The sequence below is a fragment of the Thamnophis sirtalis genome, unplaced genomic scaffold (genome assembly GCF_051295495.1).
Source record: "Thamnophis sirtalis isolate CommonGarterSnake01/CBP01778 unplaced genomic scaffold, rThaSir2_p1.2 scaffold_1, whole genome shotgun sequence".
NCBI classification, from domain to species: domain Eukaryota; kingdom Metazoa; phylum Chordata; class Lepidosauria; order Squamata; family Natricidae; genus Thamnophis; species Thamnophis sirtalis.
The window spans coordinates 182,769,865-182,786,271 of NW_028261381.1; the positions used below are offsets into that span (position 1 = coordinate 182,769,865).

A 16,407-nucleotide genomic window follows, 5' to 3' on the forward strand; every position below is an offset into this window, starting at 1 on the left:
GGTGATCAGGAGAAGTAGCCTGCAGTACTGCACTCTAATCACTGCACCACCACGGCTCTATGTGTGGTTGTGTGCTGGCCACGCCCACCCCTGGTTTAGCGAAGGGGTGGGAGTCATGATATGTCATGTGATGATGCCATGAGATTGACACCCCTGGTGTAGAGTTCAAATTAGCCGAACATCTGTACAGATCTAACTGTCTACTTTTAAGCTCTATTGGAAAAAATAGTTTTTTTTTTAAACATATTTTTTATTTCCATTTTCATAACATACAACCACATGTATACTATACATAGCCAGTATCATATAGTATTAAATATTGATTACATCAGTTCCTCTTGTCATCAACGCCCCAAAAAATTAAAACCCATTATTAGCTCTTCTGCTCTCCATACACCTCTTTCTTCTACCTCTCTCCTACTTCCTATCTTCCCTCCATCATCCTTTCCTACTCTACTTCCCCTTCCTTTCTCCTTCTCCTCTCTCTACATTCCACTCCTCCTTATCCTCATCCTCCTCATCTTCCATCCTTACCCTCTCTCCTATCCCCCTCTTCCCATCTTTCTTCTCCCTTCTATTTCCCACTCTTCCTCTCATTGGTATATTTCCGCTTCCATATCAATATACTTAACATATCCTAGGATATGTTAGGAAAAAAATAGTTTCTAACTTCAGCTCCAGCAATATAAATAAATCAGTCAATAAGTAAATCAGTCATTCCATTTATTCTTATCCATTCTTCCTCACTTGCTTCTATTGATCCCTCTGTCCATCCTTCCTTCTTCATAATATTTGAAATGGATAAAAATATTAACAATACCAATGATAAGAAAATATCCATTGACATCTATTTCACATGATCTTATTTATTAATAAATTATGTTTCTGTAGTTGGTTAGAATGAAACAATGTGGCTCATTTAATACTGTAATACACAATTAAATGAAAAAGTTACTAGAGAACTCAGCAAAGCCTGGGGGATCTATGCAAACAATCATGTTTAAAAACACTGACAATGAAGCCAACCTGACAAATTTTGAATAACTCTTTTGGTTAAAATAAATGAAGTGAGAAACAGTCATGCTGGAAACTAATATCCACTTCTTTAATATTATTTTTTCCTAAGCTGATCACTGGACCTCTCTGCTGACAATTGGTATTTAAGTGAAATGAAAGGGTGGGTGATCGTTTTCGATTAACAGATATATTGTTATCAGGAATAACATTAAATATAACAATATTGAAAAGACAAAATACAGTTCTCTGTCCCCACACAAATGAGAGATATAAATCAGAGAATGGCAAAGGTAGTTTGTCGGAAGAGACTGGTGAGGTTTCTGGGATGACCAATGAAGACGAAGGAGCAGAGGAAGCAGAGCAGGAGGGAGACCAGGAGGATGTAGGTGAGATCTCGGTTGTTGGCCTTGACGATTGGAGTGTCATGATGTTTACGGAAAATTGCCAGAACTGCCAATGTGATCATAAAGCGAAAAAGAGCCAGAGAAGTTAAAGTGTATCCCGGACTCTCTTGATAGGAGAGGAAGTGGAGCCTCTTGGCAATGCAGCGGTCCCTGTCCTGGTTGGGATACTGATCTTCTGGGCAGGACTCACAGTGAGCTGCATCTGAAATCAAGAAATTGAATATTTGAGCATTATTTCACCCTCTTTATTCCTCCCTCCCTCTACTATGGCATAACTGCCCCCTCTCTGCTATGGCAGATCCACAAAGGAACTGATGGAATGACCCACTGGGCATTTCATGGTTGATGAAACAAGGCAATATTTTCTATATTATTGATGATGCTTCTGTTAGGTTAGACAGAGACATGGATGTGTTCATATGTATAGGGCACTTCCATGATTATTATAGCATTCAGTGTGAGAGAGATTGCCATTTCTTTCCCAATTTTTACTGCAATCAGAAAAAGACTGAAGGATCCGTCAGCGAGAAGTCATACCCTTCCATGTATTCATCCATTATTTTTGTGTTTGTGCCGAGAAGATCTAAATGCAAAAGAGAAAATGAAAATGTCTACTGTGTTTTGTGATAAGGGAAGGTCTCCTTTGCTAATCCAAAGTGATATACAGAGAAATTGATTGCAGTGGGGAGAGAGGAAAGAATGATCTAGAACAGGGGTTTGAAACTCACATAATCACGGCGGCATAACATGATGTGTCAGGACTTTTTCCCTCTTTGCTAACCTTGGTGTGGGTGTGGCCAGCATGTGACGCATCCAGCCCATAGGCCGATACTTTGACAGCACTGATCTAGAAGTACCGTAGCACTCTTCACCCAAGTTCTCTGATTTGTAGTTCAAATCTTGTTGATTCTGATATTTGTTGTTTTTATAGGAGAGGGTTAATAGCAACAGCAATAGCACTTAGACTTATATACTGCTTTACCATGTTTTACAGACGTTTCTAAGTGATTTAGAGAGTCAGAGCTGGCTGGTGCAGGCATATCTGTTTTTGGCCATTTTTGGACCATTTTCTGTGCCATTTCCAGTCCATTTTGGTCCCAAAAACGGCCTGGTAAACAGTTTAAAAAACAGGCTGAAAATGACCTGAAAGATGGTATGAAAACCACCCAAAAAGGATGTGGAAATAAACTGGAGAATGGCTATTTTTGTCCATTTTTGGGCCATTTGGAGGCTGTTTTCCAGTGCTCTGGCACTCACGAAGACCAACTGGCCAGCATGCGCATGCCTGGTTTTTTGCTGGGTTTTTGGCTGTTTTCAGGCCATTTTCTGGGCCATTTTCAGGTCACTTCCTTCCTTTGGAAGGAACGATCTCCCCGTGGAGATTCGTACCCTCACCACCCTCCAGACCTTCTGCACAGCCCTCAGAATCTGGCTATCCCATCAGGCCTGGGGCTAAGACTGTAACCCGCCCGAATGGTATGAATGTTGTGTTTTAATTATGTATTGTCTTATATGTTAAAAGTTTGTCTCCCCCCCCCTTTTGGGTTGTGAGCCGCCCTGAGTCCCCCCAGGGAAAAGGGCGGCATATAAATAAACTTCTACAATCTTTCTTCCAACCAACCATCTTCCTTCTTCAGAATATTTGAAAAGGATAAAAAATATTTCAAAGAGCAGGAGCAGGAAAATATACATTAAGATCTATTTCACATGATTGTGTTTATTAACAAAGCATATTCTCTATGAAGTATATAGACAGCAAAATATGGTAGCTCATTTAAACTGCAGAATTAAAAGAACTCTAATAAACATTTGAATGAAAAAGTTGGTAGGGAATTTGGCAAACACTCAGGGAACAATGCAAACAAACATGCTTCAACACAACCCAACATAGCGAAACCAACCAAACATATTTTTAAAGCTTGTTTTGATCATAAGAGACATTCAAGATCAAAGCATTTTTCCAAGTTATTCATGGGGCCTCACTGGGGTGAAGTGAGATTAATGAAAAATGAAAGTGTGGGTGATTAGTGGTTGGTCTGTGATTACTCCCATCAGTTGATTTCCAATGATTTAATAAACTAGCTGCTGTCTCATGTCACAATATTTTTTAGAAATCAAATACAAAAATGCTCTAAAGTCAAAATAATTTTTCAAATCTCTCTGCATAAATCAGAGACTCTTGTGTCTCATTATATTTTCTCTACAATTAAGATGGGGCCTCAGTAGGATAATGTAGCATTTGGGAAAAAAGATGCAAGCCAAAAGACCAGCCCCAGAGACCAAAATGGAGAAGATCTCCACGGCCACCATGGACTTCCCTTTGGTGCTCAGGTAGGTGGGGAGGAAGGTAATCCAAACACTGCAAAAGACCAACATGCTGAAAGTAATGAACTTGGCTTCGTTAAAGCTGTCAGGCAATTTCCTAGCCAGAAAGGCCACAGAGAAACTGACAAGGGCCAGGAAACCGAGGTAGGCGAGGACTGTATAAAACATCAAAGCCGAGCCTTCGTTACATTCCAAGATGGCCTCTCCAACCAAGGAGTGGAAGTCCATGTTGGGAAATGGGGGAGAGGTTACTAGCCAGGTGGCACAAAGAACAGCTTGGACCAGGGGACAGGCTATAACAATGGAAGTGGTCAGTGTTTTTCCTAAGAGTTTCTTTGTCTGGTTCCCTGGTTTGGTAGCCATGAAGGCCAGAACCACCATGACAGTTTTTGCCAAGACAGAAGAAACTGCAAGGGAAAAGAGAATGGCAAAGGCAGATTGTCGGAAAAGACAAGTGAGTTTTCTGGGTCTCCCAATGAAGAGGAAGGAGCAGAGGAAGCAGAGCAGGAGGGAGACCAGGAGGATGTCGGTAAGATCCCGGTTGTTGGCCTTGACAATTGGTGTATCGTGACATTTAAGGAAAATTGCCAGCACTCCTAACGTGATTGTTGAGAGAGAAAGAGCGAGAGAAGATAAAGCATATCCCAGGGGATCTTCATAGGCAAGGAAGTGGATCTTCTTGGCAATGCAGTGGTCCTTCTCCTTGTTGGGGTATTGGTCTTCTGGACAGGGATCACAGTTTTCAGAATCTGAAATGAAGAGTACTTTGCATTTCATGGAAGATCAAAAAGAAGAAATCATCCTTTAATATTGAGGGGGCAGGTTATTGTGAGACAATTATGTTTTCACCTTTTTGGGATCAAGTTCTCTACTTTTTATTTTGCAATCTTTTTGCAGAGAAGGGGAGGCAGAAATAGTTAGATGGATCTCCCTCTTCTCCAACAAGTCTATCTCGTGGGAGACTGATGGCGCTGACAGAAAAACACGCCCTAAATAACAAAAATCAAAGCTTCAACCTCAAGCCCACTGCTTCATGAAAAGCTTGGTCTCTGGTTTTCCTGGATGTAGTTAGACGTAAGAGTAGCAATAGAAAGTCTAATTGGGAATTCATGAATTGTGCCCCGAATGTATCCTGCATTAAATTTCTAAGGAGAAAGAAGGATGGCTTGGGGGGGGGGAGGCTAGTTTAGATCCACCAACTGAGATTCTTTTGAAATGCCTGCATATTTTGATGAATGTCAATCTATCAAAAATGTCAACACCATTGATATTTGTTTCTACTGAATGGTTTCCTTGACCCTGGTAGATCTTCACTGAAAGTGTGCTCTACCTGTCTGATTAGAAATGGTCCCTTCCGGACAAGGCTCACATTGGTAGCAGCAAACCTGCTCCCCTTCTGGAACATTTTTCCTCTCTCCTGCCTGGCACCGTTTCATGCCACACCTGGCAAAGGGCACTTTCTGAAAGAGAAAGGGGAAATGCTTGAGATGACCGAAGCAATTAATTTGCTTCCTTTATTTATTTCCATATTCCTCTTTCCATCTTCACTCCCAAAAACCAGGAGCATCTCCTGGCTGATTCAAATGAATGACCCTCCCAACCCTCCAAGGGATGCTGGAGATTGGAACTAGAACTTCAGCAGCCAAAGGAAGCTTTGATTAAACTACAGCTTTTCTAAAACAAATAACCAGGAGGATTTCACTGAATGAGAATGATCCATGGAAATTGCTTAAAAAGACATACTGTAGATGTCTTCAGCAATGCTTCAATTATTCTTTTGTATATTTTTCTTTCCATCATTGGAATATCTTCAAAAGCAACGGTTAACTCAAGTATAGCAGAAACCAGGAAAAGCTCTCGAGGATTAAGGCCAGTTTCACTCTCAACCACCAATGGATTCTGGGGTTTGGAACGGGGGATTGTCATGCAAAAGAAGGATTGTGAATTGAGTTATAGCTTTTCTGAAGGAAACAGTGATGGAGATCCATCTGAAGGGGAATGGTCCACGGAAACCACTCTTGGCTGCTCCATCTGCATCCTAGGTATAAAAAGAATTTCTTCCTGATCTCCACCCTTTTTGATCTGTCATAAATCAGACCTCAAATGTTACATGCAAAACAGCTTTTTCATGAAACGGGGGTCAAATTTCTGATTCCATAACCTGTTTTCCAGCCAGGGAAATGTTTTGAATCTCCAAAGAGAATGAGTCTTTTACTGGATTTATTTTACCTTCCATCTCACCTTTTTTGCCCAGACAATTGCATCTGAGTTAATGGTGAAACCTTGTCCCGCAGGAGCCCCAGGATCTATTCTTCCAACTTTCACAGGGACAAAAGATTCATTAGGGAGGAGAACCCAGTTGAGAAGATCGTAACGAGCAGATCCCAGTCCATCTTCTCTGAAGCAGATTTCATCTCCAGCACTGTTGTTGAAGTGGACATTCCTCAAATAGGGAAGAAGCTGAGGGAAAAGAGACCTTCAGAAATTGCAAACACTTTCCCACACCTCTAAGAATTTGTTTTCCACACATTGCCTGCCCTGATTTATGACTTCAGTGGACATAGAGGTCCATTCTTTATGCTTTGATACAATCCCACCTCCCAATTTCATGAATTTTTGGCCATCTTGAGTCCTGGAATGCATCACACAGAACTGGATGGAATATATTCAGAAAACGATGGGCTAAACTTTTGCAAAGGGATTTAAAGTAAAATTGAGTGGGAAGGGGAGCAATTTTCATGACCTTTATAACTCAATTCCAAGTAAAAAGCACTAGATAACCAATTATAGAAAGATGTAGATAGTAAAGAGGTAAAGAAAGAAAGAAAGAAAGAGAAGGTAAACCTAAAATACTAGTATACAAGGTCAAGTATAATAGACTTGCCATTCCTGAAACTTGGTGGGATGAAGTGACGGAATGTACTGATGGACAGATACAAAAAACTCAAAAGAAACAGACCTAACAAAAAAGGAAGTGGAGTTGCATTATATGTTAGAAATCATTTCATTCTGTACAGAGATTCACAAAGCCAAGGAGTAAAATCTTCTAGAAAGCATATGGGTCAACATAATAGGAAAAAAAAGAATGTTGTTGTCATAGGCATATATTACAGGCCACCGAACACAACATAAATCAAGTCAATGTAGGCTTCCGGGGAGGGACCTTGCTGTTGCCGGCGGCTCAAGTGAGCTGCCCCCAGATTTCTGGTTCATTATCTACTTAATATCAGTAGATATCTGTTTCTTCAGGCAAGAAGATAACAGTGAGTGACCCAGCCGGTAAGAGCTCTCTTTGAAGTTTGCAGTTTTTTTTTTGCTGCGAACAGAAGGGGAGAGACGGCCAAAGCTGAGTCATACCTCCGGCCAGAAAATCTCAGCTGTTTTTTGCAGCACAAGGCAAGGAAAAACCCCCCTCTTAGGACAATTTTTGAAACAATTTTATCTGAAATTAATACAAGCAGAGACCGGACCTGAGAACTTTACTTGTTTTTTCTAGAGAAAATCCTAGCTTCAATGCTATAAAAGCTCCTTTGTGTAATTGCTTTCAAGATGGCGATTTTGTAGCTTCTGCATTTGCTATAATGGTATATCTCTAATTCCCTGGTACGACTGACAGAGAGAAAGATCAAAGAAACAGCCAGATAGCATTCTCTGACTAATTAGATTTGTTTCTTTGAAGACCTACCAAGAATTCCTTTTTCTCTCTTATCAATTTTTAAAAGCTCCAAAGCCTCCTTGTCAATAAAGGGACACTCTAAACACAGACGAATATGAACTGTTTCATTATAATGCTAATCTTTTGAAACGTGCCTTGTTATAATGCTTTTTTCTGACATCTTTTGAAAAACTTCTACGAACAAATTAGGGGGGACATAATACTTTCTTCCCTTGTAATCTAAAAGAAATAATGGCACCAAAATCAAAGTGGGGGAGACGTCCTTTTAGCAATACACCTCATGCAATTGGCACAAAGCCTCAGCTTTTACCTTCTACGCCCCCTACTGGAGATTTGCTAATGAAAGAATTTCTTTTTGAGACTCTTAGAGAATTTATGAGGAGATGAAGCAACTTATTACAGACTTATGTGATAAGCTTGATACCAGGATTGCCAAAACAAAGGATGATATGGTAGGACTTGTAACTGTACTGACAGAGTATGTTGCTGGGATGGAAGATAAGCTAGAGCTTCTGGAGGAAGCCAACACCAACCTGACATCCAAAATTGAAGTGATGCAACAAAAAGTTGAAAATGCAGAAAAACAAATTGTTATAATAAATTATAAACAGATGGAGCTTGCATTAAGAGTTAGGGGACTGCGTGAAAACGAACAGGAGAACTTGAAACAGATTTTTTCAGAGGCCTTCAGTCATCTGGTGGGAAGACCGGGAAGCAACTTTGACTGGCAGATCGAAAAAAATTATCGTCAGAACTCGTGGACGGCAAAACAGAGACAGCTTCCCAGAGATGTAATTATATACTTTGCTACAAGAGAGTCTAGAAATGCGATACTACAAGAGTCTTATAATACCAAGTTACAAATTGGCGGACAGGACTTGATTGTCTTCAAAGAAATACCACCCCAAATGTTAAGAGCCAGGAGAGACTACGCCTTTCTAGTCAAAGAACTCAGAAACCGCCAGATACAGTATAGATGGGATGTGCCATTTGGTATTATAATTACATTCGGTGAGCAAAAATATCGTCTCAACTCTGTATGGGAAGCCCGAGATTTCTATCATAAGACCCTGAAGGTGGGACACCCTGAATCATCTGGACCTGGAGAAAGACAACGAGAAGGACAAGATAAACAACAAATCACACAACTACAAGACAGAAAGCATCATTTTTCCTTTCCGGAAGGACAGGAGACCAGAGAACAAGGATCTAGCCGTACGACTACCAGACGAATGGGAAAACAAGGCAGACTGCAACAACGTTAATAATCATCGGCCATTGATTAAGGAGTTATGTCTGAACTCATTATAAAAGAGAAAGAAAATATTTTGCTATTTCAAATAGCTCAGAAACAATATGACTTATCTGTAAGAGAACTATATTAAACTAACTGATTTAAAATATTTGCTCAATGTCGAATTTGGTCAATATTTTGGGACTTTTGCTACGCAAAAGAAAAATGGTATAGTTGTATACTGAAGAAGAGACATTAAGGCTGAACGAACTGAGGCAGATCTCTTTGGAAGATATACTGCATTGGATTTAAAAAGACTTGATGGACAACTTTGAATTTTTATACAAATCACTAATGATTTATTTTCTAGGGTGAAGAAGACAAAGATTGCGGTGAGGGTTCTCTTGGATCACAACCCAGTTTGGACGCAATTGGGAAGTGTAGTGTAGGCAAGAAGGTCTTGGAGGTCGAATGGGAGCTTATTTTGATACGGAAAGCATATTAATGATTGTAAAAATTGTTATCTGAATACACTGTTTGGAACATGAATAAGGGTATATCCAGGGAATTTGTAGGAGATCTAGGTAAAGCATATATGAGAGGAGTACTGATGAATACAATATGTGTGTGTGTGTGTGTGTGTGTGTGTGTGTATGGACACAAACAAAGGCAAAAATGAAAAGAGTTGGAAGAGGAAACCAAAAGAAAAATTTGAAATGTATCTAAATTGTGTTATAGAGGAAGGAGGCACAAAGGGGACAAATTAAGGGTTTGGACAGATAGATATTTAGAGAAAGAGATAAGGCCCCTAGCTAGAGAAGAGTTCTATTTGGTTAATTTACTTGGTTTTAATACATTTTGAAATCCTGTAGGTAATTAATTAATTAAGATTAGGAACAATGTAAACTGCTTAAGTTTGTGTAACGGTAAGAAGCTGAGTTCAATGCAGACATTTTACTGACCTTTTCTTTCTTATTCTTTTTTCTTTTCCCTGTTTTTTCTTTATCACTTTTTTTTTTAACTTACTTGGTTTTAATACATTCTAGACTGTGTTTGATAAAAAGCTATACTGGGTACGGGCTCTGGGAAGTCGGAAGGGGGGAAGGGAGGTGGGGTCATAGGGGGGAGGGGGGAGGTGGGAAATATAGTTTGTGCCAGTTTTTAAAACAACATGAATGCACTTGTATACTGTTGCCCTTTTTTTTTCTTTAATTCTAGTATAAAATAAGAAGCTGAATATATCGATGAATAGTAGAAATACACCGAAGTGAGGAGCAGAGGGAAAGAAGAGGGAGGGGCAGAGAGGGAGTGAGAGAGGAATGGGAGGAGGGTGAGATGGAAGGGAGGAGGAGAAAGGAGTGTTAGAGGGGGAGGGGAAGTAGGAGAGGGGAATGTTGGAGGGGAGAAAGGAAAGTTGGAGGGGGGAGAAAGAAAGGGTGTATGGAGGGTTGAAGCGCTATATTGGTTTTGTATTTTGGGGAATACAAGGAGGGTTGTGTTTATTGCTCAATGTTACATGGCCTCAATCAGGCACAGTATATATGTGAATGTATGAAATGAAAATGAAAAATGAAATAAAACATTTGATACATAAAAAAAAAAATCAAGTCAATGTTGTAGACTTCAAAAGAGCTGATTTTAACAAACTCAGAGGGTGCTTGGGAACTATCCCATTGATGAAAATCCTAAAGGGCAAATCAACTCAAGAAGCATGGAAAACTCTGAAAAATACAGTTACAAATGCCCAGTCTAGTTTAATAACACTAAAAAAGAAAACCAAGGAAACCAAGGAAATCTAACATGGTTGCACAAAGAACTCTCAGAGTAACTGAAGAAAAAAAGGACAAGTACAAATAATGGGAAGAGGGTCACATAACTAAGGCAGAAAAAACAGATCCAGGAAATTACAGGCCAATCAACCTGATATCAATACATGCGAAGTTCTTTGAAAAGATAATCAGGCAACAAATTTGCAAACAACTAGAACAGACAAGGTTATAACCAGAAGCCAACACGGGTTCAAGAAAACAGATCATGATGAAGTAATTATATTTTATTTTTTGAAAAAAGTAATTAAATTAGTAGATCAGTGAAATGATGTGGACATAGTATACTTAGAGTTCAATAAAGCATTTGAAAAAGTAGAGCACAACCTAATTCTTGGCAAGTTAGTAAAATGTGATATAGACAGCACAAGCACCAGGTGAAGCTTTACTGGCTAACAAATGTAGTCCTCAATGGAACTTCATCTACGAGGAGGGAACAACAGTGTGTGGCAGCAGCCCAAACAGCCAGTGCAATGCTAGTCTGTATTAATAGAGGGATAGAATGAAATCATGTGAAATTCTATATCGCTTTACAAACCTTAGTAAGGCAATAGTTGGATTACTGCATCCAGTTTTGGTTGCCACAATGTAAAAAAAATGTTGAGACTCTGGAACGAGTGCAGAGAAAAGCAACACAAATGATTAGGGGATTGGAGGCTAAGACATAAGAAGAATGGTTGCAGGAATTCGGTATGTCTAGTCTAATGAACAGAAGAACTAGAAGTGACAAGATGGCCGTGTTCCAATATTTGAGGGGCTCCTACAAAGACGAGGGAGCCAAACTATTTTCCAAAGCACCAAAAGGCAAGAGAAAAAATAATGACTGGAAACTAACCAAGGAGAGAAGAAACATGGAACTAAGGAGAAATTTCCTAACAGTGAAAGCAATCAAACAAGGCAATAGCTTGCTTTCAAAAGTTGTGGGTGCTCCATCACTGGAGGCTTTCACTGACAACCATTTGTCTGAGATGATACAGGGTCTCCTGATTGAGCATGGGGTTGGGTTAGAAGACCTCCGACGTCCATTTCAACTCAATTATTTTTCTGTTCTACACATGGAGAACTTCATCTCTATGTTAGCTCTAAGGATCTCAGACTGGATTAAAAAACAGAGGGATTACCTGCCATGTCTGGACATCTAAGATCCTCTTTCCAAGCCTCATCATGGCTGGTCGTGCTCCTGATCCATGAGTTGCCTGGAGTGCATGTGCCACAGCATGAATGGCATTGTAGATGTTGTAACTTTCACCTGTCATGCTCGTTTCAAAAATGTGAGTTGGCAGACTCTGTACATTCTCCTCTCCAGTACATGGTTTTTGCCCCTCTTGAAGGATCTCTCCTGGTTTGCAGATCAAGCAGCCAAAGGTCAATTCCCACCAGTCAGGGAGAAACGTGTCCCCTCGTGGGTTGAAAGGGTCTAAAGATATGAGAAAATGGCTGAATTCTGAGACTTCCCTTGTGTGGTCCCTAAAATGCAAAGCTCCATGATAGGGCTTTATAAATGGCAATGTATATTGATAGTTGAACATATTAAGTTTCCAATAGGATGTAAAGATCCAAACTTTCAGTAGTGATGTATATCTCTGTGTTTCATTAGCAAACATAACCATCAGTTCATTTGTAGGACTACTGTAGTCTCCAAAAAATATAATCACTTCCCCTTTAGACAAGGTGTTTAAAATATGAGGCAATATTGGGTCGTGAACCGGGTCAAATTCAAATTTTATTACTTCAGTGAAGGCCAGGCAGATCTCCTTCTCCTTCAGCTTTGGTATCAGGGTTGAGACAAAACGTTCCCCACCGTCATCTTGGTTGGCCACCAACCCAACCCAGTTCCACTGGAAATGCAGGAGCAGCTTCACTAAACCCTCATACTGAGCAGATTCCTGGGGATTATTCTGGAAGAAGGAAGGATAAACTCTTCTGTCTCCCTGAGTGAACTCAAAGCCAACACCGAGCTGGAGAAAGGGAGAATCTTCTTTCAAAAAGAAAGTGGTGACTTTAGGGTTCCCCATTGTGTAGTTAATGCCCCACCAGACAGACTGACTCTCAAGCTTTATCCCCCTCCCTTCTGAGGAAGAGGCAACAGTTTCCTGTTTTGCCTGGTTGTGATATATCAGAAGTTAAAGGAAAAAACATCCACCTGATACGGAGAATAAACTGCACTGAAAGGTGCAGAAAGACAATCAACTTTTATGAAAGCCAGGAAATGATCCCTCTTGACAAACCCAGCATTCCAGAATTACGACAGTGTTTTTTGCAGGTATATAAAGATGTATTTTAACATAAAAAATAGAGAAATCATCCAACTTTAGAATGAGTTACCTAAATCATTCACCCCGGGTGTGTTCCCTCCCCACACAATCCCTTTGTTTTCATCCTTGCCTTCTGTGTGTGCTTAGATTATTTGTGTGCTCCATGCTGTATCCAATGCAGCCTCCTTACCTGGGGGACCTTGAAGAGGCTGAAGATGGAGGCCATCTGCCTGGAGGATTTGGGGTTGTCACCTCCAATGACGGAGAGCAGAGGGTCCTGCCGGTCACATTTATATCCTGGATCCATTCGGCCCCTTGTGGACAGCAAGGAGAGGCTGCATATGAAAACATTCCTCTCCCTCTTCCAATTGTCACACAAGTTGAATCCAAGGGTGATGTTGGGGAGGAGAAGCAGATCCTTGTTCACCTCCATGACAGCAAACATCAAGGCCAGGAACTGCTGGTAGTTTTTGAGTTGGGCTCTATAATGAGAAAAAGATTGGGGAACATTAGAGGAAATATCTCGTGTGTTTGTGGAGTTGGCCTTGCCTTTATTTCTTTCTGGCCTTGCAGTAGAAAATCCCAAGTTCCATTGGGCTCTTTTGGATCCTTTAAGGATGTTCCTTGATTGCCCTTGGATGGATTTCTGAGAAAAGAGATAAGCCAGGCCACCCTCAACCCAGATCATCTGTTCTCCCTCCCTTCTTCTGAAATCCTCCCCAGTTGCTCCTCTTCCTTCCTAACCATTTTCTTCCTGTCTCAGCAGCTTCTTCAGTTCTGAGCAAAAGACTCCAGTGGGAGGGTGTGTGTGTCACACAGCCCAGATTTACTAAGGACCACTATTCTCCAGCTCTGCTGATTGCAAAGCTCAGAGGGCTTTTTCCTCCTCACAAGATCCACATTGGACCATGATCAAACTTTTCTTTGAGTATACAAATACAAGCTGGGTGGACATGGCCTTGTAGATGACCCTCACTCTGTCCACGACCTTAGAGAACTCATCTCTAATGGTCTTAGAGCCAGAGCCCACTGGAATAACATTGCCAAAAAGGCATTAAAGGCATTAAAGATTGTTAACCTAATCTTGCGTAGCTTCTTCTCTGGTAATATAGCAATGCTAACCAGAGCATACAAAACATTTGCTAGAACAATTCTTGAATAAAGCTCATCCGTCTGGAACCCACAATGCATATGGGACATTAATACAATTGAGCTAGTCCAGAGATGTTTCAAGAGAAGAGTCCTCCACTCCTCTGCTCACAAAAGAATCCCTTATGCCACCAGGCGTGAAATTTTGGGCTTAGACAATTTAGAACTATGCTGCCTTCAATGTGATCTAAGCGTAGTACATAAAATTATCTGCTACAATGTCCTACCTGTCAATGACTTCTTCAGTTTCAAACACAACAAGACATGAGCACACAAAACTACAAACTTAAGGTGAACCGCTCCAAAGTTGATTGCAGAGTTTGCAACAGAGTGGTCAATGGTTGGAATGCACTACCTGACTCTGTGGCTCCATCCCCCCACCCCAAAATGTTAACCTTAGACTGTCTACTGTTGGACTCACCCCTTTCCCAAGAGTTCTGTCAGGGGGTGTGAATAAGCGCACCAGCATGCCTATCGTCCCTGTTCTAATGTTCCCTTTTATTCGTATCCATTTCAAGTATTCGTCTATACTTATATCTGTTGTCTAATACACCTCCGGGTGAAACTTACGTGATTGAATTAATAAGTGGAAATGGGTCTCCTTGGAAATCTGGTGAGTTGGACCCCACCAAAGTTTGGAGGGGCAAATTCCCTCCAATAATCAGATCACCAGGCCTGTTAATTTCCCAATGATCCTCTTTGCTTAAGAGTTCTTGTAATGCACAGGTGCTTTGAGTCTTCTTAGCAGGAGTTGGAGGCAGGGGGCAGAAGAGCAGGAAGAGGAGTAGGAGAGGCAGCCCAGCCATTCTTCTCACCTTCCCTCCTAGATGAGAAATCAAGGTTTGTGCAGAAGCTGAATTGCAGGGAACATTTGAAATCTCAGCAGAGCTTTAGCACAATAGGAAGCTTCTGTGAAAATTTATCTGATATTTCTTTGTATTAACACATCTGTGTTTTACCATTTTATTTCATCCTATTTGTCCTATTCTGAAATTAGACTATGTGCTGTACTTTATTTAAATGATAAGGCTGCAAGACTAATCCATCAATAAAATACTGTATCAACTATGCTTTCTCTTACCTTTGTCTGGGCTTTGACACAAAGACAGATGAGTCTCACCAACCTCAGAGTTAGCTCTTTGGAAGACAAGGTAGAGCCCTCCACCACTGGGAGAATTCAGAGAATATTTCTTAAAGCAGGTTTAACCTTGGAAGGAGTTTGTGGCTTATAATCCACTGGGGATACATGAAGAACTACTGTTCTTCTGATAATTGGAGGGGAGAGCGATTGTCCTATCCGTTGGGAAGTCAATGTCGTTTGCAGGTCCTCTTAGTGAAAAACATGTTTGTGACTCTTGTAGCTCATCCACAGAGAAGACCGACTTGAGAGCCAAGGTGTAGTTGACCTTTTGAACTACCTGAAAGTGAACACTTTTACACATTAGGGAGTTTGGCCCGTGTCATAGTATGTTTAGACAGAATAGTTGCTAGAGGGGCATGGTGGCAGTCAGCTTGGCCCTAGTAAGCGTGAGCAATCATGGGAATGTTTAGATGGTTCAGTTAAATTTGATCAAAGTCACACTGGGCAGCCAACAATGAAACAGTAAAAGCTGTAAAGAATGAAAAGAGCCTTTGTTTAAAATCTTTATACAATCATTATTTAAAAGGAAATTAGAAGAGGAGAATTAAAACCAGAAAAGAGAGTAATAGCTGGAGGGATGTTGGTATAATCAGGCTTGAGGGACCGTCAGAAGCTCAGGAGTGATGAGCCCAACCAAGAATACAACTGCTCTTGCTAATGCATTTTGCACCAGCTGAAGTTTCAAGGGAAGATCCATGTGAAATGCATTGCAATAGTCCAACTGTCAAGGCTGCTTCACTCAGTAACCAGGAAAGAAACCACTCAACTCCATTTTGCAGAATCAAGAATACTTTTACTGGTTATGAGTAGATAGTAGCTAGGCAAAGCAAGATCGGAGGCAAAAGTGCACCTAATCATACGTATCAATATGTGACCCAAGCCCCTCCCCTTGGTAACCCCAACCCATAATCCAATCCAAACACCTCACAGGTGTCATGCGGGAGACATCTTCAAAAAGCATCATCAGGTTGGTATGCTGGATAGTTGGCTTTGGCGGCAACTCCTCTCTCTGCACCATGCGCAGTAGATGCTGACAGGATTTTGGAACACAGAACAAAATGAACCTGCTTGGAAAACAAGTGCATAACGACCCAAATCACAGTATTTCCTTGACTCTCCAGGAATTCAACAATGAAATCCATAGATATTTCTTTCCACGGTGCCTCCGGATGGGCCACGCCTTGGAGCAGGCCCTGGGGTTTCCCTGGTGTGCGCTTCACAGCAGCACATGGGGGGCAACTGGCCACATAAGACTCAATGTCCTTCTTCAATGACGGCCACCAAAATTGCCTTTGGGGGGGGGTTGTCATTGAATAAATCTGCGGTTTCAGAAGTTTTACTCCAGGAAGAATGTCAATGCTGCAATCAGTGGCACGGTGT

The 16,407-nt window shown here is 41.0% G+C and overlaps 1 protein-coding gene across 1 annotated transcript; it reads right to left on the reverse strand.

Annotated features, from left to right (window-relative positions):
* Nucleotides 1-3,590: 3,590 nt before the first annotated feature.
* LOC148049971 (vomeronasal type-2 receptor 26-like) lies at nt 3,591-16,045 on the reverse strand. Its single transcript, XM_087704456.1, has 8 exons — nt 15,956-16,045; nt 15,145-15,304; nt 14,968-15,053; nt 13,714-13,766; nt 12,928-13,219; nt 5,490-5,645; nt 5,077-5,206; nt 3,591-4,495 (listed from the first exon to the last, which is right to left on the reverse strand). Exons 1-8 carry the CDS (start codon nt 16,043-16,045, stop codon nt 3,591-3,593), a joined length of 1,872 nt encoding a protein of 623 aa, XP_087560582.1.
* Between the last annotated feature and the right edge of the window lie 362 nt (nt 16,046-16,407).